Source organism: Podarcis liolepis (genome assembly GCF_965112155.1).
Source record: "Podarcis liolepis genome assembly, chromosome: 6".
NCBI lineage: Eukaryota > Metazoa > Chordata > Lepidosauria > Squamata > Lacertidae > Podarcis > Podarcis liolepis.
This window is the reverse complement of record NC_139559.1, coordinates 46,532,607-46,556,766: the sequence shown is the minus strand read 5'-3', so window position 1 is coordinate 46,556,766 and position 24,160 is coordinate 46,532,607. Positions and strand designations below refer to the sequence as shown.

The following is a 24,160-nucleotide window of genomic DNA, read 5'->3' as shown; positions in this document are numbered from 1 at the left end:
CAAACACGAAGAAACTACCACAGATGTGTCTTACGTGACCAGAACAAGCCTGCAATTTTCCTTCTCTGTTACTCTAACTTCCAGGACCATGTTATGCCTAAGGCTGTGTCAACAGCCAAGCTTATATGTAAGAATGCAGCTGACTGTTTTAAATTGTCTTTAGTCTGAAGTTAATGGAAAAACTATGCTGTCTGCTTTCTATGATGCACCCAGACTCCCCAGGTGGCAGAAAGGAAATTTCGTTTCTAAATTAGGAACTGTGGCACATTAATAGATCTGTAAGCGAGTGAACTGTAACTGCATGGCTGTCCGAGACACGCAACATCCTTCAGCACCTATGAGGGATGCAATAGGGTACACCACTGTATTGATGCCTGGTTGAAGTGGACACTATTCCAGACAGCTGTTTCTGGGAGCCAATCACCATTATAAATCCCCACAGTAATTAAAAAAGCCATCTTCAGTGCCATTTTAATTTGCCACAAAGCCTTGCACCAATGCTATGTGCTAGGTAGAACTGCCATTCAAGTTCATAATCTTGCATCCCACCCGCACCAAATATAAACAGGCATGTCAGCCTCCCTCCCATGATTTCATGCCACGTTAAGGCTTTCAAGGAGCAGGTAGGATGAATAGAGCACACAGACTTGATGCCTTTTGAAGGTGTTTTAATCGTAGTAAATTAAACAAAAAACTACCACTATCCATATCCCATATACCTATTTAAATGAAACAAGGTGCTCACCAAGATTTTGTCTTTTTAAGTCAGCGACTGCAGTTTTCATGCTGCTAGGAGCGCTCCTAGCTGCTTTGAAATAAGTGAAAATCAAGATATACATTTCTTAAATAACTCAACAGGGAGCTGTGAAGATGTGGGTGGAGTATCACTTCCAATTTGGTCCAGGCACCTGTGATGCTCCTCAGACGGCTTCTCCCATTTCCAGTGACAGCCAGGTGCTCCAGTTCAGAATGCCAAGCACTTTCTTTTGCACTCACAAATATGACCATTACCTTGCTAGAATATGTGCGGGAAGTGTTTAAGTCCAACTGATTTTAGAGTAGCAACACCACCATAGAGTTCTTTTGTCAAAATTATGAAGAACGCGTTAATATTTGAGGTTAGTGAAAACTAGCAGCTGTTAGCATTGCAACTGGATGCCTCCACCAACTACTCCTAACAATGGTCTTTTACAGTATCTAAGATGGTGGCAGCTACTATATTATATTGCATTAGAAGAAGAGTTTAGTCCCAACAGCAAAGTTGCAGTAACTAGGCAGCCATGCAATTTCATTTGCCTAGTGCCTCCAGCAGTGCCTGGGTAAGGAGATAAAAATTCTTAAAGGACATCACTAGATGGCCTTAAAAGAGGTTTCTCAACATATTTGACTCACCTCTGATATAGATGAATCATTTTTTCTTGTCACAAGGGGCTTAATCTTGGGAGATTTCTGGTCTGTGACCATAATAAATCCATTCATTCAATCTTGGGAGTATTCCTTCTCTATTCAGCACTAAAACACAGCTAGTTAAAAAAATAGAAGTATCCTGCTAACAACTGTCCACTGCAGACTGAATTCAGCATGGAAAAAGTAACCTCCTGTTTGTAACAGGAGACAGCTTTTCACGCTGTCGGTAAAATCCACTGTGCCACTCCACCCCTACATATGAGCTGACTGGGTTCCACAAATTATCACTTTGGCTTGCTAGCCAAATCTCAATTTTTCCTTGATTCCTACAAAGTATCTATTCTAGAGGAAAAGGAGTTGTTATCTTGTTTCACTAGTGCTGGAGACATGGATAAGCCAGAAGAAATGCCTGTTTTTTCATATTCAAACCACAAGCACATGCAAGCAACTCCTAAATTTCTTGGGATTCTTCTTGGCAGAAGGCAAGGGACACTTACATAGGTTTCCCATATCCAATGCCAAGTGTATCCCACCCAACTATAAACAAGCTTATACTGTATCTTTATATTACCAAAATATTAACACTGAAAGCAAATACACTAAGTCATGCTTTTATTTAAGAGATTTTAATATAGCAGGTAGTTCACGTGTGCTTATGATGTGTCTTTCCTGGCAATCTGATTAGAGTATGGTATTCAAAGTGTGTACACGCATACCCAACAGAAGCTGATCTAATTAAATATCTTAGTGTTATGGTACTGATTTATTGATACTAGAAAACCACAAAGAATTAATTGACTAGTTTCAATTAGCATGTAGCATATAAAAGAATGTAACCCCACTGCAGTTTATCGTAGAAGCCAGAGGAAGCAGAATTGTTCCATGCAAGGTCCAGGAACTTCTTAGGGACTAGTCTTGGAAACTCAAAAGCCTTTTTCTCAAGGCCCATCTATCTGCCCTTCACACAAATTCCTGAATCTACTTACACTGCCCTCTAGGATTTCTTATCTTCAAAGATTTGCAACCCACTAGTATCTCCTTCCCAGTCAGCTTTCTAGCCCTGATTCTTCCTTCCCCCAGGATGACATTTTAATCCCATTCTCACAAAAACTGTGATATTGTTGACACTTTGTTCTGTGACCATTTGGAATGTTTGCCACCAGAATCTCAACCTCCATTGGAGGTTTCGGCGTTGTAAAGTGCAGTACAGATGAAGTAAAGTGCAGATGGTCGTTCGTTCAGTCAATATTCATCCAGTCACATGGTTTATGGTCTTCTTGCTCTTGATTGTACTGAATCAATGATTATTCAAGCATGAAGGGAACCAAGAAAAACAGCACTGGAAGCTCTGGTGAGTGTCCAGACAGCTTATCAGTTCCTACTTGTGTACTATGACTCTTACCTGCAACCACATATCCTCCCCAAATCCACACACACACCCTCCATATTCACACACCAAGGACATTTCTCTGAATTAGTGAACTTCTCAGATTTTGCCATTTAAACTTTACTACCTTGTTCCTTCTAACAAAAACAATTAACTGTTCTGGAAAGCTATCTACAAAGAAAATGTAGTTTGACCAATGTCAAGAGAAACAGGCAACCTAATTATGCAGATTATGCCTGCATTCTGTCAAGATGACCAGAAATTGGTCCCCTTACTGATTAAAGGTTTTAGTGCATTTGTGGATGAATTCAATAACCAACCTGAAGCTAGAACTTCAGACAGCAATATTCAAGTTGTGCCTACACGTCTGTCAATTGTTAAAATATGCATACATTACTTTGCAATCACAGCTAAGGTTTTTATATAATAACCTAAAAAGCCATGTCATTAGCTTCCTACTCACAGTATTATTTTTTCAAAAAATTTAATCCCATTAAATATATTCCACCTCACGTTACACCTAAAAGGAGATTTAAGGTTCCAGCCTATGTACCTAATCACCAGTTGAGAGCTTTTTATAATGGGTTGTTTTAAGCACACTGCTTGTAATAAATCACATGGTTATGAAGTTAACATCGTTGTCTCCTCCACATATGTAAGAGTAAGGAAAGCCAGAAAGGTATGGATAGGTTACCACTTCAGGAATTCTTCTGTGGCAACATTCTTTGGGTTATAGCGTCAGGGCATACCTACAGCTATATAGCACAAAGGCTTGTCACTACAATTACTTTGCATGTTCTACAGTGGTACCTCGCAAGACGAATGCCTCGCAAGACAAAAAACTCGCTAGACGAAAGGGTTTTTTGTTTTTTGAGCTGCTTCGCAAGACGATTTTCCCTATGGGCTTGCTTCACAAGACGGAAACGTCTTGCAAGTTTCCTTTTTCTTAACACCGTTAATACAGTTGCGACTTGACTTCGAGGAGCAACTCATAGAACGCGGTGTGGTAGCCTTTTTTGAGGTTTTTAAAGACTTTGGTGATTTTTGAAGCTTTTCCAAAACTTTCCCGACACCGTGCTTCGCAAGACGAAAAAAATCGCAAGACGACAAAACTCGCGGAACGAATTAATTTCGTCTTGCGAGGCACCACTGTACTAGCAAACATTACTGCTGTAGGCTGTCAAGTAACCATTTTTCAGCCAGAGAGTATCTCTTAGCTACTCAGTAGGAGCCCACAATAGCAATTTTAGTTTATTACAACTTTATGATGCATATCCAAAGAAACCAACTGCTCCCATGTGCCTAGGGCAAGAGAAGGCAAACATCACTTGATGGTACAATTTCTTCTAAAAGTAGAATAAGCTGTTTGTATACTATTGCCATTTTGTGAAGAACGATGCACTTCTCTGTGGACTTAAATTGCCTTGACAATGAGATGTTGACAGCTGCATTGAAGAGTACATGTGCACCTCTCGTTATACCCCAAACTCCCTTAAATTTCAATACCAATTTGAGAATGTGACTTCTTCCCCCTTTGTATGCTTACACCAGTATTTTGGACACAGTGGGAGTGGGAATGCACAATTCACATCCATCATAGGTACCTGCACAGATGAGCATCACCAGACCCAGATGCAAGCTTGCCAGGCAAAGGAAACATTTGTATTGCACAAAGAATAAAAAGGGGATCAGGAAGCCACCAGAGGCTTTTAACCAATAAATTTACCAGGAGAATTTAATGTGCAACTCTTTTGGGCTGATACTCTGCAGTCCCTCTTGCTCCTCACACAGGTTTCAGAACCTCTATGGTACAGGGAGCTTACACACTAAAACTACTGAGCTGGATGTTTACTACATGGCATAGTGCAGGCACTTCTAACTCTGCAATTTGACATGCTTTAACTATATCCCCTCCTTCACATTTTTCAGCAAGGCTTCTGATACCTGGGTTACATGTGATATGACCCATGTGCAAAGGTTCAAGGTAGTACATAAAAGTGACTCATGTGGAGTCTTGAGTGTTGTTTTCATAGGGTTTAGTTCGCAATTGCCCCCTCCAAGCCTGTCTCCCCAAAAAGACACCTACTTCAACAGCTCATTCTGCTGTGAGTTTTTTGTTTTTTTACAAATGCTTTATCCACATAGGTTGACAAGGCACAATGGAACTCTGCAAGACAAGTCTTTAATGAAGCATGCATTTCCCCTTTTTGAAGCCGTTTAAGATAGAATATTAAACATTAACAATCTTTGGATGACCATGTAATTTTCCTTAAAAGGCTAGATAATGAAATTAAACCAAATGTTTTCAAGTAGTATGGATTTAATCTAAAATTCACAAGACCAATTATTTTCTGGGCACAAGACCAATGGATAAACGTTGCATGCAACATTTGTTTTAATGCAGAGCATTTAAAGCTTTGTCGGCATTACAAAGCTTAATTTTTATGCTTAACTTGAATCCCTGCATAGCAAGTTCACTTTTGGTATACAAGTTTGAGTGCTTCATTACTAAAATGAATGCTCATTGGAGTGCAGCATGCTAAGCCAATCATTATTGTAACTTGTTGTGAATGTGTTGTAGTAAATAACCATGTATTACCATAGATGATGACTGAGGCAATTGCCTCTAGGTATTTGAAGAGGTATTTTAAAAGGAACTATGTGTGGTCTGTTACTTACATATGAACGTTCTCTGAATAGCTCTTTATCCAAACATTAACACAGTGAAATTTGATTATGGCTTCAAATTGTTCACAATAACAGATTTGAATTAAACTGTACACAAGTCCATCTGAATGTTATATTTGAACGAAAGTATGTCAAAATACGAAAGTTAAATACTTAGAACGATTTGTAACCAAAATTTTAATCCAAAGATCTCAAAGAGTTTACAGTGACATGACAACTTATGCACAATAAGAAAATTTCGCATCTACAATGTACCCTTATGCACCCAAATCCTTTTAGCTAATCATCTGTTCTTTTGGTCTGCTCTATAATGAACAGATTAGGCAGTTCACATTTCAGCAGTAAGTACTGATCCACACAAAGATACAAAACTTAATCTACACTTTTACATGGTAGAAGGTAGTTCTGACTAAACTGGTATAAATCAGAACTTGTAAAACAGTATCAAAAACATATAGCTCCTACAAGGCTTTCATAACCCCTTTGCTTACTATTGGTTTTATCCTGTCCATTAATCCTGCTCTCACCTTGCATAGATTGCCCATTTGTGATTGTAGCAAATGCTCAGGATTAAAAGGTCATGTGTGTTGTGTACTTCCTTTCAAGTTTAGATCCTGCAGATTCCAGAACACAATATTTATATGAAGAACATTTGCCACTTGCATGGCTTTTGAGGTTTTATTTGGTAAGTCTATGCAAGGTTATTAGCTAAACATTAATACAAATCAAAGTTATGCTTAAGGGTACATTGTAAAGCAACAAGTTATTACACTTCATATGACCTGCTCAGAACCATATACAGATTCACAACTGTTACATTTGTCACCTGTTACAAGAGACAAGAAAAACAAAATTTGACAGCTAAAACATTTTAAAAATGCACCAAGCTTATGAAGTCTTAAAAGAAAACAATGTTCTGTACATACTCCTTTCACATACTCCTTTCTTCAGATCTAATATGACTTCCTGTACACTGCTGTTCCTGAAGTTCTATTTCCTGTCATTTGACCTGGAACGGCTAGAGAGAATATACATTGAGATTCTCAGTCAAACAATGGAAGTAGTTCAGTATCATTATTTAAACATACACCTGAAATTTCAACTAGACAAATTGACCTATTATAAGGCTTTTAATTAGTGCACTAGTGAAAATGACATTTCTCTAGTAAATATGCTACAGAATTAAACTCTGTATTCAGACATTAAGGTTATGGAAGTGTTCTTACCTACGAGATCTGGAAAATGAACGGGAAGGCTTATGATTTCTCTCCCTTGACAGTGATCTCTCTCTCCTTCTATCTCTAGAAAGGGACCTATAAAAGGAATAATCAGGATTTCAAGAGAATATATTTTTCATGCAATTCTTGAAAAACAGCATACTCAAATCTCACTCCTTGAATAACCTTTTTCTTGTAGCTTAAATTCATATTTTTAAATATGTTGCAAATTAATGGCTATAACATACTAATGTATGTGCACAGGTTTTACTTTCTATTTGAGCAACACATGGTATCAATGCATTAACTAGTACAGTGCTTGTAAACATGCTTGAAAATCTTAATTTATGAGGCACATTTTAGAAGAATATGTAATTCATCATTGATACTGGATTCAAAACGAAAGGTATTATCACAGCATTTGATGGCAGAAAAAAACTTTTAAATTGTTTAAAGCTGAATTCAGATTAGACTATACTTTAATAAACACATTTGGCATGCATTTTACACAGCATACTGACAACTGTGCTGGCCAAGTACACTTTCAAAGGAGTCAGAGATTTATGGCACTTCAAGTGTATAATTCAACTATCCTTTGGGCTATGAAATGTCACACCTGTGCCATCTGCACCACAGTGCCATCTGTTTAAGGGGGTGGGGAGTCCCTTATTCTATAAGCACTATCTAGGCCAGGGGTCAGCAAACGTTTTCACCAGGGGGCCAGTCCACTTTCCCTCAGACTTTGGGGGGCAGACGGGTGGACTATATTTTGGGGGGGAAATAAAAAATGAACGAATTCCTATGCCTCACAAATAACCCAGAGGTGCATTTTAAATAAAAAGACACATTCTACTCATGTAATAACATGCGGATTCCCGGACCGCCCGTGGGCCGGATTTAGAAGGCGATTGGGCCAGATCCGGCCCCTGGGTCTTAGTTTGCCTACCCATTATCTAGACAACCCAAATGCTGCACCAATAGTTTACCTGCTGCGGCTACGAGAGAAGCTTCTCCTTCGTGGAGATCTACAATCAAAAATAGAAAAGTGAGTATTTTCATCAATTCAACATCAGTGGGGCGAGGCAATTCCCAACTTGTCAAGTCACTGTTGGGCCCAGTGAATGTGCCAAATAACATGGCACTCATCGTCCAGCAAAATGGAAAGATTCAGGCATTAAAAACTCAGTGTGATCAGCACGCTTCCAACCATGAGTTTGCTTTAACTAACACCATGTCATAAGCAAACCTGTCCAATGCAGCACTTCCATCTCAACTAAATCCACTGCCTAGAACACTATACTAATGTCCCACAAGTAGTCCCAAAATTGGTATAAACCAGTATTTTGGAACCCATGCAAGGTAAAAGTCCGCAACAGGACACAAGGTACCAAGTGAAAGACTAATGCACACCGTGACAAAGCCATTAAACACCATTAGAACTGCATATTTGTGAATGTAAAAAATTAAAATGTCATAGTGTGTTTAGTCTAAAGAACCTTAGTTTGCCCAGTTTATCCCAAAAGTAATTGTTCCGAAAACTGTTAGTAAAACAGTTTAAAGGTGAAAGGAGTTGGCAGATTTTTGCAAGGAAGAACTAAGTTAGCAATTAAATGTAGTTTGCCATCTCGCATGCAAATATACTGCAGTTTAGTTTCTTATATTAAGTTTCCTTAACACCCTTAAAAGTTTTATTCAAGCAACATATGTATGTTACCACGAAATTATGCACAGCCAGCCTTTGATTGAGAAAAAGTAATTACTTATAAGCCGCTTACTCCTTATTTTTACCAGCAGTAAACTGTATAAGCAGGAAAAACTTACTAGTTTTTGGTTTCAACAAGCTAGAAATGGTGAGGTGAGGCTGCCGGACTGACTGCCAAGAAGAATTTGCTGAAAAGGTTTTGCCAGATGTTGCGTTGTATTTAGTTGGTTGGCGAAGGGGGTGTTGTGGATTTTTCCTGCTTTTTTGTTAGCCGAAGGCTGCTGCTGTAGTTGTTGTGAAGACATTTGGTAAATAAACAGCTGAGCTGATTGGCCGGGAATGTGTGGGCGGTCGAGGTGGCTGCTGCCGATTTGGTTAAGGTTGGAGAGAAGGCTGAGAGAAAACAGCATGCTCGGGAACCAAAGGGCGGTGCAACCTGACGACTGGCCATGCCTGGGTCATGTGAAACGACACCAGCCAAGCTGAATGGGGCGCGCTGGTCACATGACGCTGAAAGGGCTAGTTGACTGGCTAATGCAGACTCAGAGGGTGGTGAGAAGAGACATGATGGTGACTCTGTAACGGGTTCATTTTTATTAATAGATGGACCAAAAAAAGCATAAAAAAATGAAAAACAAGCCATCAGTACAACCATCTATTAGCTAACAAATACTCCTATTGTGTTCTACAGTGAAAGGGAACAGATTTCACTCTCTTATCTTGTATGGACTTCATTTACCTGAAACAGGCTAAAATCAGCCCTTGCAGATATAAAGACCTTAAGTACGACTAATAAACACCCAACCAATCTGTCAGGGTCAGAGAATGCATTACTTGTAAAAACCTGCTTTATTTTGAAATTTATTCCTGCATAACTCAAAAGTTGGTCATATTTCAACAGATTTACTATTTTCAGATTTAGCTAAGCAACTGTTCATTGCTTCACCATTTTAAAAACAGTTGCCTGCCTGGCATCATTGTGCTAAAGTGGAAAAATCTCAAGTGGGTGAAAAAGCCAAGCTGTTGTATGCAATGTTTACAACAATGGTGTAAAGAAAAGCAAAAAAAAACCCAAGTTGGAGTACTGGGAAGAAAAAGAAAGTGACTAGAAGATGAACAGACTTCAGAAGGAAAGATGATAATCCATGTTAGAGGGCACTATCAACTGGTATAGACACCTAAGGATAAAAGTCAGTGTTCAACACAATGTATCCCCTAACACATATTCAATGCTTTAAAATTCTGTGTCTGGGTAGGTATAGACAAGCATATATATTTTTTAAAAAGTCTATTATGACAAATGGTAATACTGCCAAACATTACTATACAAGTTCTTTGCTCCTAAATACCTGCGGCGAGGTGGAGGACTTCTCCTGCGATAGTCATCTCGAGGACGTCTACCCCATGAGGGAGGTGGACCACGGTTCCGACTACGTTTTTCACCATTGGAGAGTTCCACCCTGACACGACACCCACAAAGTGTTCTAAGAGAAAAAGGGAAGGGTTGTTAGTTCTAACAGCCTAATAAAACTAAGCCAGACACTTCAACTAGTGCCCCTGTATTTCCCTAGTTATTTAAACTTCAACACAAAACCATACCAAGTCAGTCTAATTTTGTTTTGTTTAACTGAAAATTAGACTGGGGACCAGTATTTCACTCCTAAGAAGCAGCCAGCACTTAAGATTGTTTTGATCATATAGAACGCATATTCAGCTTCAGCTATTATAGATGTCAAAATAAAAATGTTTTTAAATCAACATGAGTGAAATTCAGCTACAGTCTGAGCCATTAAGAGCCTGCAACGTTAAGCATATTTCCATTTAAAAAAAAATTACATGTTTGAAACAGGGCACTCAGAATCACAAGAGCTCACAACCAGTGTTTCCAAAACTTGGTAGCTGTGCAAAATCTAGAAGCTCAGGAATAATATGCAACATGTTTTAACTGTACTCAAAATAAACTCTTCTAACACAAGCAAAAGATTACATTTCACACAAATTTAACAGACTGTTAGTAAGAATTACTTCCCAGCCCCACTAGCCCCCACAGAAAATCAGTTCTATTTCTTTTGGATCTCCAAATACAGAAGCCAGGCTATTTGTGACCAATTTTCTTTTCAATCAAAGCAGCATATTACATTAATAGATCAGAGTATACACACAAGCTCAACCCAAATGTAAGTGAATTTTTACCTCCCATCTAGTTCTCTGACTGCATCAGCAGCATCACGTGGGTCTTCAAATTCAACAAAAGCAAAACCAGGGGGATTCCTAGCAACCCACACACTACGTAGTGGTCCATAGTAGCCAAAAGCTCGCTCCAATTCAGTTTTGTTGCCATTGTTCCCAAGGTTACCTACATAAACCTTGCAGTCCAGTGGACACGAATCACGATGCATCTCTGGAAGACATGCAAGGAAAAACTGGTTTGCCTTCTGTTCATATTTATTAGTTAGGGAACCTTTTGGGTTATAAGGTATTTGAAACAGGCTCATGATTTTGAAAATACAGTGCAGATGATTTGACTTACAACGCATAACTATTCATACATTTAAGTCCATCTTATAATCTACTTTAGAAATATAATTCATTGTTCCAAGGTACTAATCATATTATATTGAAGACCCATACTCCAGGCCCTTGAAACACAAAAGCGAAGTCAAAATTAAGGAGACCTCGATATAAGAAAGTTGTCGATCCTTCCCCCATTTCAGGGCATCCAGGGGCTGACAACTGGTTTTGGAAGGGCGTGTTGTGTTTAGATCCCCAAAGCAGGTCTCCTTCAAGGCAGCCTGTGGTGATTTGAGCTGGGCCTCAGGCTCCTCGCTCACGAGGAGGCGAAAAGGGCTTCTTACGGCTTGGTAACTGGCGCGCCTACTACTGAGAGGTTTCCCGCCCATCGTAGCGGCCTCCGGCCTCACAATTCTCCGTCGGTTCGACTCGAGCTTGCGAATATAATACCCACCACGCCGCCCCTCACGCTCAAGCAGTCCGCCTCCCCTTTCATCTCCTCCCCGGGACCAACATCCCGGCGGGAGACCTGACGTTACTTCAACCACACAAAATGGCGGCGGCTCTTTGTCCGCTGCCGCAACCGCGAGGCCTTCCATCCCGACCAAGCCCCTCCCTCACCGGCTGCCGGGCCAGGAGTGTGACCGACTCTCGCGAGTAACCGCTACACGGTTTTATGATTATTAATTTTCGGTCGGCTCCGCAGTCTCCCTCGCTTCTCGCCCCTCAGCCACCGAGCTCGATCGCTGCGTCGCCCGTTTTCCCGCCAAGACTCGATTCCGCCGCCTCTCCCACTTCGTCGCACTGGACAAAATGGCGGAAGGCTCCTACACACCCCGAGTTTATATACGTCCTGCCCATCTAGCACGTGACCAGGATTCTCACCAATTGCACGTCGCTTCTCTGGTGATCGACGGTTCCTTGCGCCCTACCCCCTTTCTCAGAGAGATGGCTCCGCCTCAAGGAGCGATCCTTCCTGACGCTTCTTGTTCGCTTAGTAGTGCCTGCTCCTATTGCCCAGTAGGCCGGGCCACTGTCACCGTGGCAACCAGAGAATAGGTGGGACGGGGAGGGGGGGGAAAGATGGGCGGGGCGGGGCCGACAGTGCCTCACGGAGGCTCAGGGCTTATGGTGGAAACGTGTGGGGCGGGAGGTGTCCCAGTATTTACTAAAGGCCGGTGGAGTTTCGCTCAACTGCTCCATTTCCACTTCGACGCAACCGCTTTTCAAATTTCCCGGATGAGCTCTTTGTATTAAAGGGCGTCCCTATTTTAGAAGCGCGGCATCTCTCGCTTCAGCTTTAACCTGAACCCGCACTGGATTGTGGAGGGAACCCGCCTCGCCATTAATCCTTAAACGGGAATTTAAGGCTGCCTCAGTTCTGATTCTTTTCTAACGATTTACAAAGTGGGGCTTGTTTCCGAAGAGCTATGTTTTCCCTTTGCATAGGTGTTGCCCATCCCAGGTGCTGTACGAAAAAGGCTATAATTTTGCCAAATGTGCTGTGACTTTGTTCCTAGAGGGGTTGCTAGATAAGGACCCCGTTCCCACACCTGATCTGGCTTCAGCTGGATTCAGAATAAGGACAAGGAATCGGATGCTGTCGGAGCGAGTGGTACCTCCATTCTGTGTTCGGTTAGGTGGGATGCAGGCCCTAAAGGCAAGTGTGGGATGGTTATTGCCCCTCCTGTGACAGATGAGGCAGTCCGTTGGCTGGCAAGTTGTGCGGAGAGGTGATGAGGGCAAAGTGTTTTGGGATGCTACCTGCCAACTCCTAGGGGCCGAGGTCCCTTTGCCCCCCCAAGAGAATATTTCGGGGGCACCACCCCCGCAGAAAGTTGATGGGCATTGCCCTTCAAATAGTGTGGGTGTGCCCCATGTGATTAATTATGTGGGGAAGGGCTTACCTAGGTCCCCAAATATTTCATTCAAGTTGGCACCCCAGTAATCTGACAGTTTTTGGCCAGGTATGCAAAAGATGAGTGAAGCAATTTTCCCTCAGTGGGGCTCAAAATCCCACGTTTCCCAACCCTGAGTCCTGTGTAGGGCACCACTGTGGGAATATCCTAGCAGTGTGTGATAGTGTGTAGCTGTGGTTCCCCTTTTCGTGTGTCCTCCTAATCTCTCTGGATTGCTTGGCAAAAAAATAATAATATTCCCTGAGCGTCTTAAACAGGGTCCTTTCTGTAGGTTTACTGCCATGTGGTGAAAGAAATATCCTATTTCCATGTGAGTGTTCTGTTGTGTGACCTCTTCTTCCTCCTCTTTGGGACTTATACTTCTAAAAGTACACTTTTGTGAATCCTTACATTTGGAAGATCGCATTGTAGTATGTGTGACCCTGTCGGTCTGCCACCTAGTGGCAAGCAAAGAAACCTGTTTGCTTTTCTGGAGATAAAAGCCTAACTATTTCCCCCCACTTTTCTATCCGAATAATCCATAGCTCCTCTATTTTGTCACCCACACAGGAGTGCTTTCTGTTGTAGAGTAGTCTGAAGTTATTCTAAGTTAAAACCCCAGAAGGCCACAAGGCCTATAAAGATATCAGACATATAGAGGCAACTAGTTTTGTGTTTCGCATGAATGCTATGTAAAAAGCTGGACATGTCACATGTCACATGCTCTTAATATAATTTTATGAGTTAGGTGGGGTAGGTTGTATGCCTGAACTTCCTTCTAATTCCTGGCTCCAGCATTGATTCAATTTCTGGAATAGCCAGGTTAGGTTCCTGGTGAGGTAATGGCTCTCTAACTATGGGCCATTAGGTAACAAAGGAAGTGGTTCTGTGCCAGATAACAAATACGTGGGTCCTCCACTCCCTTTGTCGGAAAGACAAAAGCGAGAATTGAGAGTTGAGTGATGTAAACTAGAAGCTGGAAGACAGAGCTATGCCTGATTTCTGTCTCAGGCACAGGTTGTTGCTTTGTTATTGTTTAGTTGTTTAGTCGTGTCCGACTCTTTGTGACCCCATGGACCAGAGCACTCCAGGCACGCCACGTTGTATATATGTAAATAAACCATTGATCCTAAAGACACCATAGTCTCTGCTGTCCCTCATTCCAAGGAAACTGAAACTTGGGTAAGCACCTGGTCATTGAAATGTACATCAAATGCAAAACATTTGGTAGAGAAAGGGAGGCATTTTATTTATTTGAAAGAAAAGCATCAACAATTTAGAGAAATATACATACCATTTCAAAAATAAGAAAACACTGATTACGTAAAAGCTCATACCTAGAAAGCGTATACTTAGTTGGTTTTTAAGGTGCTGCGGAACATCTTTCAATATATTTTTTTTAATCTTTCATCATTGTTATTTATTACGACAGACCAACATGGCTACATTACCTGAATCATTGATTACGTACGTTATATCAAACCATAATATCTTGCTACAAGTTCCCTTACATTGCCAGAGGCCAAAGCTCATGTTCTTTGGTAACTATTTAATAAAGTTGATGTGCATAGCATAGAAATTGTCTAATTATTTTGATATGCCAACACATAATGGGCCAGTTTCTCATTCAAAGCCACACAAGTTCCAGAGCTGCTGCTGCCAGTCCAACTTAATGTTTGCTTTCAAAATCCTCTACAGCTTTTCTGTGGTGGATTTAGCCACAGTTCATATAATCACATCTTTATGGAGTCTTCAAAGATAAAAATGGAGGGCAGGTTTAGGATTTAGCATGGATTTTTTTGTCCTGCAATATGCTCCACATCTTTAGACACTTTTATCCAATCCTGGGATACTCTTGAACCCAGTACTGGAAGCCAGCTTGTAACCATCTGGTAACTGTATTATTCAGTGAAGGCCAGCACAGTTTGAAGCTTCCATAACTACTACTGCGGGAGTTAAAAATGCTGCTGGATGCAACACCCATTCTCTAAAAGTAGAGCTGCTGAGATATTTCCTATAATGCAACTTCCCAAGGGTAGTGGAATTGAGTAGCCATGGCAGCACACTTTGTCTATGATAGAATGCTTTAAGTTGTCATTCAATGAGCATCTTTCAATTTCTCTGGCTGACATTCACTTGCTCAGACAAATGGAATCATAGTTCTTATGATAATGGTAGTTGCCCCTCAATTACATAAAGGTGGCTATAAAGATCAGATGTTTTAGACTTGGCTATGGCTAGTGCTTATTAGCCTGGAAACACGTAACTAGAAAGCTCTGCTGTGGCAGACACATCATTTACGTTAACTTTTTGGGTGTCCTGGAAACTAAAAAGAGATCACAAGAGTTTAGCAACCAATTTAGCAACCTCAATTTAAATCTTTAATTGGTTACAAGTTTTGACCTTTTCAATAAATGGCTCTTACGCCAGGAACAGAGTTGTTACAAAGCTAGAAGCCTGTAGTGATTAGCTGATGAACACAATGGCTCAAAATAAACAATTCTAGCCCCAGATGGTACAAGGCAGAACCAGTTAGGTCTGTACATTGGTATTTGGCTACTACTTTTTATGTTATTAACATCATGAAAACCTACATTTAACTGTAGCTGCAATGAGGCACAAACAGCTATACCAATATGACTGCATAGAAAATATATATGACATTCAATGGTGTCCATAGGCTATCAAAATGGGCTTTCACCCATGCTTTCCTGTCCTCTCACCCTCACCTTTCAGCTCCTGCAAATTCCCAGAATCTGTGTTGGACACTTTGGGAATCATTGAGTAGATGGGCAGTGGGCAGGCACAGAGGAAATCCTGTTGTGTCAGCAGAAGTCCAGGTTGTGAGGTACTGGCTCTGTTCAGGCTCGCTTAGCTGCTGGTATTATATTACCGGTATTTGCTCTGCATTTCTATTGTCTTATTTTATTTGTGCCGTAATTCTTGAAAGGTGCCTTGGAAATCCAAATCTGAGAGGCAATACTGCAAGTGGCTGCTGGTGATGTCCACTCTCTGCTGACTCTGGCCTAAATGGAAGTGAACTTGTGCCGGCCGCAAGTGGCTGTGCCATGCATATGCTGTTGCCTTCACCACTGGACTATAGAGGGGGAAAGCAGCCAGCAGAGGAGGGACAGGCCTCAGATGCACCCAGAGAAACTCACCTTTACCACAGAGAAGAGACTGACGTGGGCTTAAAAGCTTCAGGAACAGGAACTTGCTCTGAAAGGGTACTGTACTGGGAAAAGAAGCAGACTCATTTACCTGGCAGTGCAGTGGGGGTTGGGGCAAGGGGACAGGAACCAAGGGGAAATAGAGCTGTGATTTATTTATCTATGAAGAGAACCCTGTGATGGGAGGAATGAGGGGTTTGGGGAGCTCTGAAGGTGCTGCTTTGAGCCTAGAATCCACTAGACCAGGCATCCCCAAACTCGGCCCTCCAGATGTTTTTGGGACTACAACTCCCATCATCCCTAGCTAACAATACCAGTGGTCAGGGATGATGGAAATTGTAGTCCCAAAACATCTGGAGGGCCAAATTTGGGGATGCCTGCACTAGACAAACAACTATAAAGAAGGAAAACTGAGAACGTCAAATAAACAATAGATGAAGGCAGCAGAATTCTTTTTCTGTGCAAGACTGAGAGGCACATATGTAAGATCAGTTCTGATGTTCAGAATATCAGGTTGCTGCCTTATATCAAAGCTCAAAGAAGAGCAGGCCTGCCAAGATAGCACCGCTGGGAAAGTATTTACGTGAGCCCTCACAGCCCTGCATCTTCTGACTCCAGCTATGCCCCATCTCCACACATTTCTGATCTGTGGATGGGCAGTGACATCGGCTTATGCAGCATCTGGGGAAAGTGTTGCATGTATAATAGCAAAGCCCCATCCCGTTACGCCAGAGAGATATTATGGGTCAGTTTGCAAGTTACTGTTGGTGACACTGGGTGGATGCAGGAGACTTCACTGGGAGCATCCTGAATATTTGTTTGCCATTGAGGCTGCCATAGTTCAACCAAGACTGATAAACATCAACCCAAAATTTGGGGTGGGTTGTGTGAAGTATGTCTTTAATTTCTACTGAGCAAGAAGTTTTATTTATGCTTCTCCATTTTTAGTTGAATATATTAATATCCCACTTCAAATTTCCAGGCTGAGCCCTGGCACTGAAGGCATATTGTGACCATGAAACCATTGTAAATCCTGGTCCAATTCAAAATCTGACAATAACATGTCAAGAAGAGGAAGATTCCTTCTTGCCTTGTTCATATGCTCAGTTCTCCACTTCTCCAGCTGCCTTCTATAAAAATCAAGCTGATTCTTTCCTTAAAAATGTGGTGCTGATCCAGAAATTATATCAAAAGTTATCCAGCAAGTAATGGCTGGAATAAGTTCCCCAGTGATAAAAAGTCTCCAATTCTTCAGCCTTGCTATTGATCCCAACCTCCATAGCATGATTTTACGATCCTATGAAAATGACAGGATGAGAGACATTTCAAAAACAGGAGGTCCCAGTGTCTTAATCACTAGCCAAATAGTAAACTTTATTGTCCAAGGGTGATTGTCTCTGGGAGAAGCACATCTTTCATTTATACAAGGAGGAAAAGATCTTAGTCATAGAATATGATGCGCAGCTCATCCTATTGTTAAGTGCAGCTACTGAACTATAAAAGAAGCTAGGAAGGCGCACACTGTCATTGCAGGAGGAGGCTCACTAGAGATCTGCTAGCAACAAGTAAGACTCCACAAATCAACTTTACCATACTCCAATACAAGAAGAAATAGTAAGTACTCTACATTACACTGCTATTTTTAACCTGTTGGGCTTAAAACTCTATATACCCTTACCAGAACATAAGCCCCATTGAACTTATTTCTGAGTAGACATGTATAGGGTTGCAGTGTTAAATATTTTCTTTCAACTAATATTTAATTAAGATATTGTCGGTTATATGTAGCTATACAAATATATCTCAAATATATTATTGACAAAATCTGTCAATAAGTGATTACAGTACTGGAAAAATTGAACCAATGGCTTGTGCCATTCAGGATGTATTTTGTGTATTCACATATTTCTAGAAAACCAGTTCTGGTTCAGATCAGAATATTTGTTTTGTTCCCTCCAAAAGTAAACAATTTTATATACATATTATGCTATTGATTTTCATAGGCTCTACTAACCTGAGTGAAGATTGCAGTAATATATTTATGACAGGAATATTTGGAATATATATTTAAAAGATGGTTTCCTACTGTTTCAAATTAAAACCTTTTGTGTCCTAATATACAAATAAAATACACTACGAAATTATTTGGCTTTTGTCGTCACAGTAAATATGAAAACGCAAAGAATAATATTTTTTTAAAAATTATATATTTCAGGCCAATACTTACTATCTGTCACTATGGTTTAATTTTACTATCCATTATTTAAGTGGAATATGTTATAGCTGCAAGTTGCATTTCAATGTCCATCTTATTTCATCTTGTTTAATAGTTTACAAGACAGAAGATGCTTTTGTCCCAAAGATATCTACAGATGGTAACATTTTTGTCCATTTTTTTTCTTGTTTGGTTTGCAACATGTCAAGAAACAAAAACGTAAGAATATTTTTTAGTTAAATTTTTGATAAGCTTTATTTTACTATGATGGGTTTTGGGGTTTTGTTTTTTTACTGTGTTGACTTTTGGATGCAAAATGATAACATTGCAGTAAATCTTTACAATATAATGTATTTTTCTGAAGATCACTGTGCAAACATATGTTTAGCATCGTTTGTAATTTTTAAAATGATTTTTCTTTAAAAACAAGATTGTCCTGTACTGAAAGTCATAAGATAGCAAAGGGAAAGGGCAAAGTCTTCTTGTTGTTAGAGCTTTCCAAGATGGTTCTGAAAACTATAAAGTGATCTTCTGTTCATTCCTAGATAGTGGTGATAAGGGCGAGAGAGCTACCTCTTTTAACACATCAAAGCACAAATCCATAGCTAAATCAGAAACAATGAAGACAGCTAAATGTTTTATTCACATGTCTGTCCTGTTCACATATATTAGCCTGGTTTAGACATAATGGGAAACCAGTTGCTCACCACATGAGTGAGCCCACATGAACCTCAGGCTCACATGGTCTGCTGGTCATAAGGTTAGTACCTCTTGCTACAATCTCTCCAGTCTGGGCATAAAGAGGAACTGCGGCTTATTTAAAAATGGAAGCTTCCCAAGTATGGCCCTCAGTGGGCTCTCTTTGATCAATGGTACTATAATGAACAGACAGGTTTTGTGAATAATAGCTAGCTATGCCACCTTCACTTTACACAGCAAAAAAGTCGCTGGATAGAAACTATAATGCAAGAACCTGAAAAGGCCATGTGAACAGTGACAATGCTAATATGCTTGTACAGTAATCTGTCTTTTCATATATTCGGCTAAAGTTGGTTGTGCATCTATCAGTAACTAACCTTTACTGAATTTTAGGTTTCCCAGTTTGAAACAAAACTCCAAGTTCAACACTGAACACTCATTTAATATTTGCTAAAGGGTAGCCATGAAAAGATTTCTTAGCAAGAGATAGGGAAATAAGAAACATCTGTACAAATTCAGACATGAAAAAAATCAATTCCATTGAATTCAGTGGAACATATTCCAAAACAAGCATGCATAGAACTGTAGCCTTACAGTCCAATCCTATACGCCTACTTAGAAGGAAGCCCTGCTGAGTTCAATGGAACTTATTCTGAGGTAGTGTTTATAGGATTCCAGCCTTAAAAAATTACAAATAAAGGCAGATGAGGAGCTGTGGGACAATGACTTGCATAGCTTTGGGGACTGTCAACTTTGCATTGATCAGTCCAATTCTACAAAGAAAACAATGAATGCAGATGTCAAACGTCTGAAGTGGTCGGCACTGGTTCAGACCCCAGGAATACCACACACTACTTTTGCAAGCACTTACATGGCACCAGATAGTTCAACAAGATTGGACACAATCCCTTAGTGATCTTGGTTTCCTCATCTTTAACTAATATACTTGAAATGTTTTCTTGCTTTATTGTGAATGTGTTTCTGCTTCTCAAGCACAGTACTGGCTTTTTCACATTTCAGTAAGAGAGGAGTGGCAGAATTCCAGTTCTTGCATAACAAAGGAAATCTCCGTGAAGAGTTAAACCGACTGATTTGGCTCCACCAAGCTATGGGAGGAGTGCACACAGCCGTGGGCAGGGACATCCCGCAGGCACACATTGTGTGGACCTCACCAAAGAACCAAGACCTCTCCGATCTCTCTGATGGAACTGGCAGAGAAGAGTCTCTAGAAATGATGAAGCAACTGCTGCTGGGATTGCTGGAGAAGGAAGAGCCTGTTGCTGTCCTCAGGAAAACAAATGTGTTGCAGTATCTAAAGAATATAAAGGGTAATCAGGACCGGCAAGACCTTTCTGACATATTTCAAGGTGGAGATCAAGATGGCAAAAGAAATCTCAGCACCCAGACATAGATTTCCTGACCGAACCTATTGCAGTCCATCTGCTACTTGAGATATATACACTGAGGGAGATCAAAAGAAAAGTTGATTAACAAAGAAAATGTGCGTTTGTGCCATTTACTACTCCTTTGCATTGTTGAAAGGCCAGAACATTTCCCCCTTATTCCGATTATTAAACAGGAATGTGCAGGGCTTAAAAATTTCCCTTCTAGATAGCACAAATATTTTATAACTGTTAGCAATATTGCCAGGGGCTATATATTATTATTGCTACTTCACTCCTTTGCATTTGTTGAACAATATTATTGAGGTATTTGTGCATGCAGATTCTGCTGGGGTACATGGAAAGTATTCACTCTTTGTCCCTTCTACTCATTTCCTGCTTCCACCACCTATATAATTACTTGAGGTCTTTTGTGCCTGTTCCCCTTTAGCAATGTGGGTTTAAGTTATAATAAAGCACATGGCTGAGAAAACACCTAGGCTGGAAAGCAAATTCAAATGCTCTATAATACATTTTTTTCATGTAAAAATGCATACTTCTAAATATGAACCCCTGGTTCTTTGAGCATATTAATGTTGTCTCCTTACTGCAGAAAGAATACGTCTTACAGTAAGATTGGAATCTTAGGCAAACAAGAATAAGACCCATTGAACACCATGGGACTTACTTTTGAGTAAACATGCATTGGATGAGGCTGCAGCAATTATGACGTACTTAAGGTTTTCAAAAGGAATCAAGTCATCCAGAATAATGCCTCAGCCTATCACCCACATCTAGCTGATTAGAACACTTAGTAGAAAAGCCCAAATATACATATTTTCAAATGTAAAAACATTCTGCTGCAACTCTGAAGATGTGGAATTGAAGCAACCATTGCAAGTAACTGGTTAGCTGCTTGAACAAAATATTTCAGATACTACATACCTCTGGAAGAAGTATGCTGAGGGTTCCCACTTTCCAGAGGGATGAAAAGGTTTTGTCAGAAGAGTTCCAAAGTCTATTGGGCTCAGTCAGGAGGGCATCAGACTCTTAATCTCAGGGTCGTGGGTTCGAGCCCCACATTGGGCAAAATATTCCTGCATTGCAGGGGGTTAGACTAGATGACCCTCATGGTCTCTTTCAACTCTACAATTCAATGATAGATAAGAGGTGCAGATTGCGTACCTTAAACCTAAAACACTGTGATGTGTGAGAACTAAATGTTGATTGTTCTGTTAGGTTCCACACAAGTGTTGGTAATGCAATTGGCATCAAAAGCGGGTTAAATACAGCTTCCCGGGAAGTCTCTTAACAGCCCTGCATCCAGGTTTCTCCTAATCCTAGGAAAGTAGGTAATTATAGGGGTCAACTTTCAGAGACAATGCTGTTAATTTACTCTACCAGAATACAACACAGAAACCATATTACACAGATGGTGAATGTAACAATTTAAAATGGGCTCTTACTGATGCACAACATGAAGTTCTGTTGTACACCACTGACATTCAGTGTATAATCAACGTTTGGCCATGAGCAAATAACAGACTGGTTAGATTTTGGTTGTCCAGGCACCAGATACTAAACCACCTTGCAGATTTTGTTTTGGGGGACTCTGCCTGAGCGTCTTATTACTTAATGTGGGACAAGTTTGTTTTTTCTTTCTTGCTTGTTTTTTTCTTTTGCAAATACATTTGTATTTTATATCTCAACTTCCCCCTGGAAAATCTCTGAAGGCTATCATAAGTAGAGGCTGGATCTGGCCTTCACATACCATTTTTGTCATGAGCAAGGAGACTGGTTTCTTAGTTTCTAATGCCATATTTCAGATCTAAACTAGTTTGGGGAAAACACATACAAAATTCTGAATGCAGAATTCTAAATACAATTATTAGCAAATAAGTCCCATTGAATATTCCCAAGCCAACAAGTGCAGGGCTGAGATGTTATACAAAGCCACCTTTGCGCATTCCAAAGGAGTAATAAATGGCAAGAACACATTTTGTCCTTCATATTTAATAATAATATGTTAAACAATATGTACAAATGCTAAAATACATATGTAGTATTGCTATAGCTTTGTTATTCGGGTCACCGAAAATATTCAAGGTCTCAGTTACTTTAAATATAATGCTTAAGCTGTCTTAAAATAATCTTTTGATAATAATACAATGTTGATAGATCATATTTTACAGTGATCCATTTTAAACAAACTGTCCATCCTCAGTGTTATGGAACGCATTAAGATACATGTTTTTTGCATGAAATTTATCAAAATGTTGCACATCATTAATGCTGGAAATCTAAATAAAATAAAGCAAGATTATATTTTGCTAATAGCTATGCATTTTTGAAGAAAATGGAAAAGATATTAAATGCCATTAAAATGAAAAAAACACTGGATAGCTATGTTGGCAACAACAGGGACTTCCACAGCTATGTACAATTTGCTGTCACTGTTCATCTGAGTTATAATATTATCCTGTAAGTGGATTTAAAAGTAGAATTGGAATTTTCATTTGAGGCTATATACAGATTAGCAGCTTAAAACACAGCAAATTTGTTCTCCCCGCTCCCCTTCAAGTCACTTTTACACATTTACATCCGAGAAGGGGCAGGGGTGTCTTCACTCTATGCATATTACAGTACCTGTTTGGTTTCCCATGCCTGCAGCTTCCTGTAACTCCTATTCATGCAGCTGTCAACTGTGCATGTGCAACAGCAGTCTCAAATATACACACCTCACTTAACCACAAAGTGATGGTTGCTTATTTTAAAATTCAGTCTTTAGGGCATCAATTCATGGATATTAACGAGTAGGGACCAGAGGTTCTTCATAGGGTTAGTAGACACAGAGTACGGTTTATGGTATTTATCCAGTCTTCTATTAGTTGCATAAATCCTTCCATTGTCTATAGTCCTTCCCTCAAGTGTCTGTCTCAGAAGATAGATCATCAGAACAAAGAGAGAGATGAAGTAAAATACTGCCCTTTGCTTTTTAAAGAACTTCATGTTTTTTTAAAAAATTCAACAGAGGTGGCCAGGCTAGCCTCTTGCAGGAAAAACAAGTCCCTTGGCACTTTACGTACAGATTTATTTTGGCATAGGCGTCTGACAAAGTGGGCTCTAGTCCACAAAGGTGTATGCCGAATAAACCTGGCATATGGTGTTTTTACAGTGCCACAATACAAGCAATAAAAGCAAACGTTTTTGGTGTGATCTGATAAAACTAGTGAGCATCACTATTTCCCTAATTGTGCAGTTCCAATGTCTGGAAAAGCAGGGAAAAGCCAAATGCAAGAACTGTACAATGATCAGGAACAAGGCAGGTTCCTGTCTCTTGAAAAGACAGCATAAGAACTCGGATCTTTTGAAATTAATACAATCTTTATGTGGATTTGGGATTGTGGAAAAACACCCTGAGGAACCAACGAACCTTCCTGACCTGCTTTCCACATATGAAAGCGTCGATTCATCCCTAACTGTGAGCTCTGTGGGTGGAGTGTCCTTAAAACAGAGATTTTTTTCCCCCTTCTGAATAAACGTGCGTAAGCCCAGGCTCGACGGTGACCGTCCAAAACACCCGCGCAGTGCGATCCTAAGCGCGGAAGCCAACATACTTCCCAGCAAAGCCGTTAAAACCCCGCAATCCTCCCCTTTCCCTCCCCTAACTTGGAGAGCAAACGCCCGTCGTGCCGCGTTTACTTCCGCGTAGGCAAGCGGAGGGCGAGGCGGAGGAGGAGGCCGCCGCCGCCTTGCGCCGCCCGGGAAACAGTTGCCGACTTCCTCATACGCCGAAGGAGCGGCGCGCAGCGGCCACGAACTTCCCGGGCCGCTCGCCGAGGCGCTAGAGCGATAGCCGGCGCATGCGCAGCGCCGGAGGCTAG

General features: G+C 40.6%; 2 protein-coding genes and 1 long non-coding RNA gene across 11 annotated transcripts; 1 reads left to right on the top strand and 2 right to left on the bottom strand.

The window, feature by feature from the left end:
- Nucleotides 1-5,639: 5,639 nt before the first annotated feature.
- On the bottom strand, nt 5,640-11,751 carry SRSF3 (serine and arginine rich splicing factor 3). The gene is made up of 6 exons (XM_083509349.1): nt 11,534-11,751; nt 10,595-10,802; nt 9,751-9,885; nt 7,686-7,724; nt 6,709-6,795; nt 5,640-6,500 (listed from the first exon to the last, which is right to left on the bottom strand). The coding sequence occupies exons 2-6, from the start codon at nt 10,798-10,800 to the stop codon at nt 6,473-6,475; spliced, it is 495 nt and encodes a 164-aa protein (XP_083365475.1). The 5' UTR covers nt 10,801-10,802; nt 11,534-11,751; the 3' UTR covers nt 5,640-6,472.
- A 63-nt stretch (nt 11,752-11,814) lies between these two features.
- LOC310709552 (parathyroid hormone 4-like) lies at nt 11,815-22,613 on the top strand. Of its 9 annotated transcripts, none has more exons than XM_083509356.1 (4): nt 11,815-11,971; nt 15,761-17,594; nt 18,311-18,414; nt 19,915-22,613. In XM_083509356.1, exons 3-4 carry the CDS (start codon nt 18,326-18,328, stop codon nt 20,303-20,305), a joined length of 480 nt encoding a protein of 159 aa, XP_083365482.1. In that variant the 5' UTR covers nt 11,815-11,971; nt 15,761-17,594; nt 18,311-18,325; the 3' UTR covers nt 20,306-22,613. The 9 variants fall into 9 exon arrangements, with proteins under 9 accessions (XP_083365482.1, XP_083365478.1, XP_083365483.1 ...); XM_083509352.1 differs by having other exon boundaries at nt 15,547-17,594; XM_083509357.1 differs by lacking the exon at nt 11,815-11,971 and adding an exon at nt 12,002-12,572.
- On the bottom strand, nt 19,858-24,131 carry LOC310709554. Its single transcript, XR_014527576.1, has 2 exons — nt 21,222-24,131; nt 19,858-21,188 (listed from the first exon to the last, which is right to left on the bottom strand). It is a non-coding gene; the product is annotated as an uncharacterized lncRNA (long non-coding RNA).
- Between the last annotated feature and the right edge of the window lie 29 nt (nt 24,132-24,160).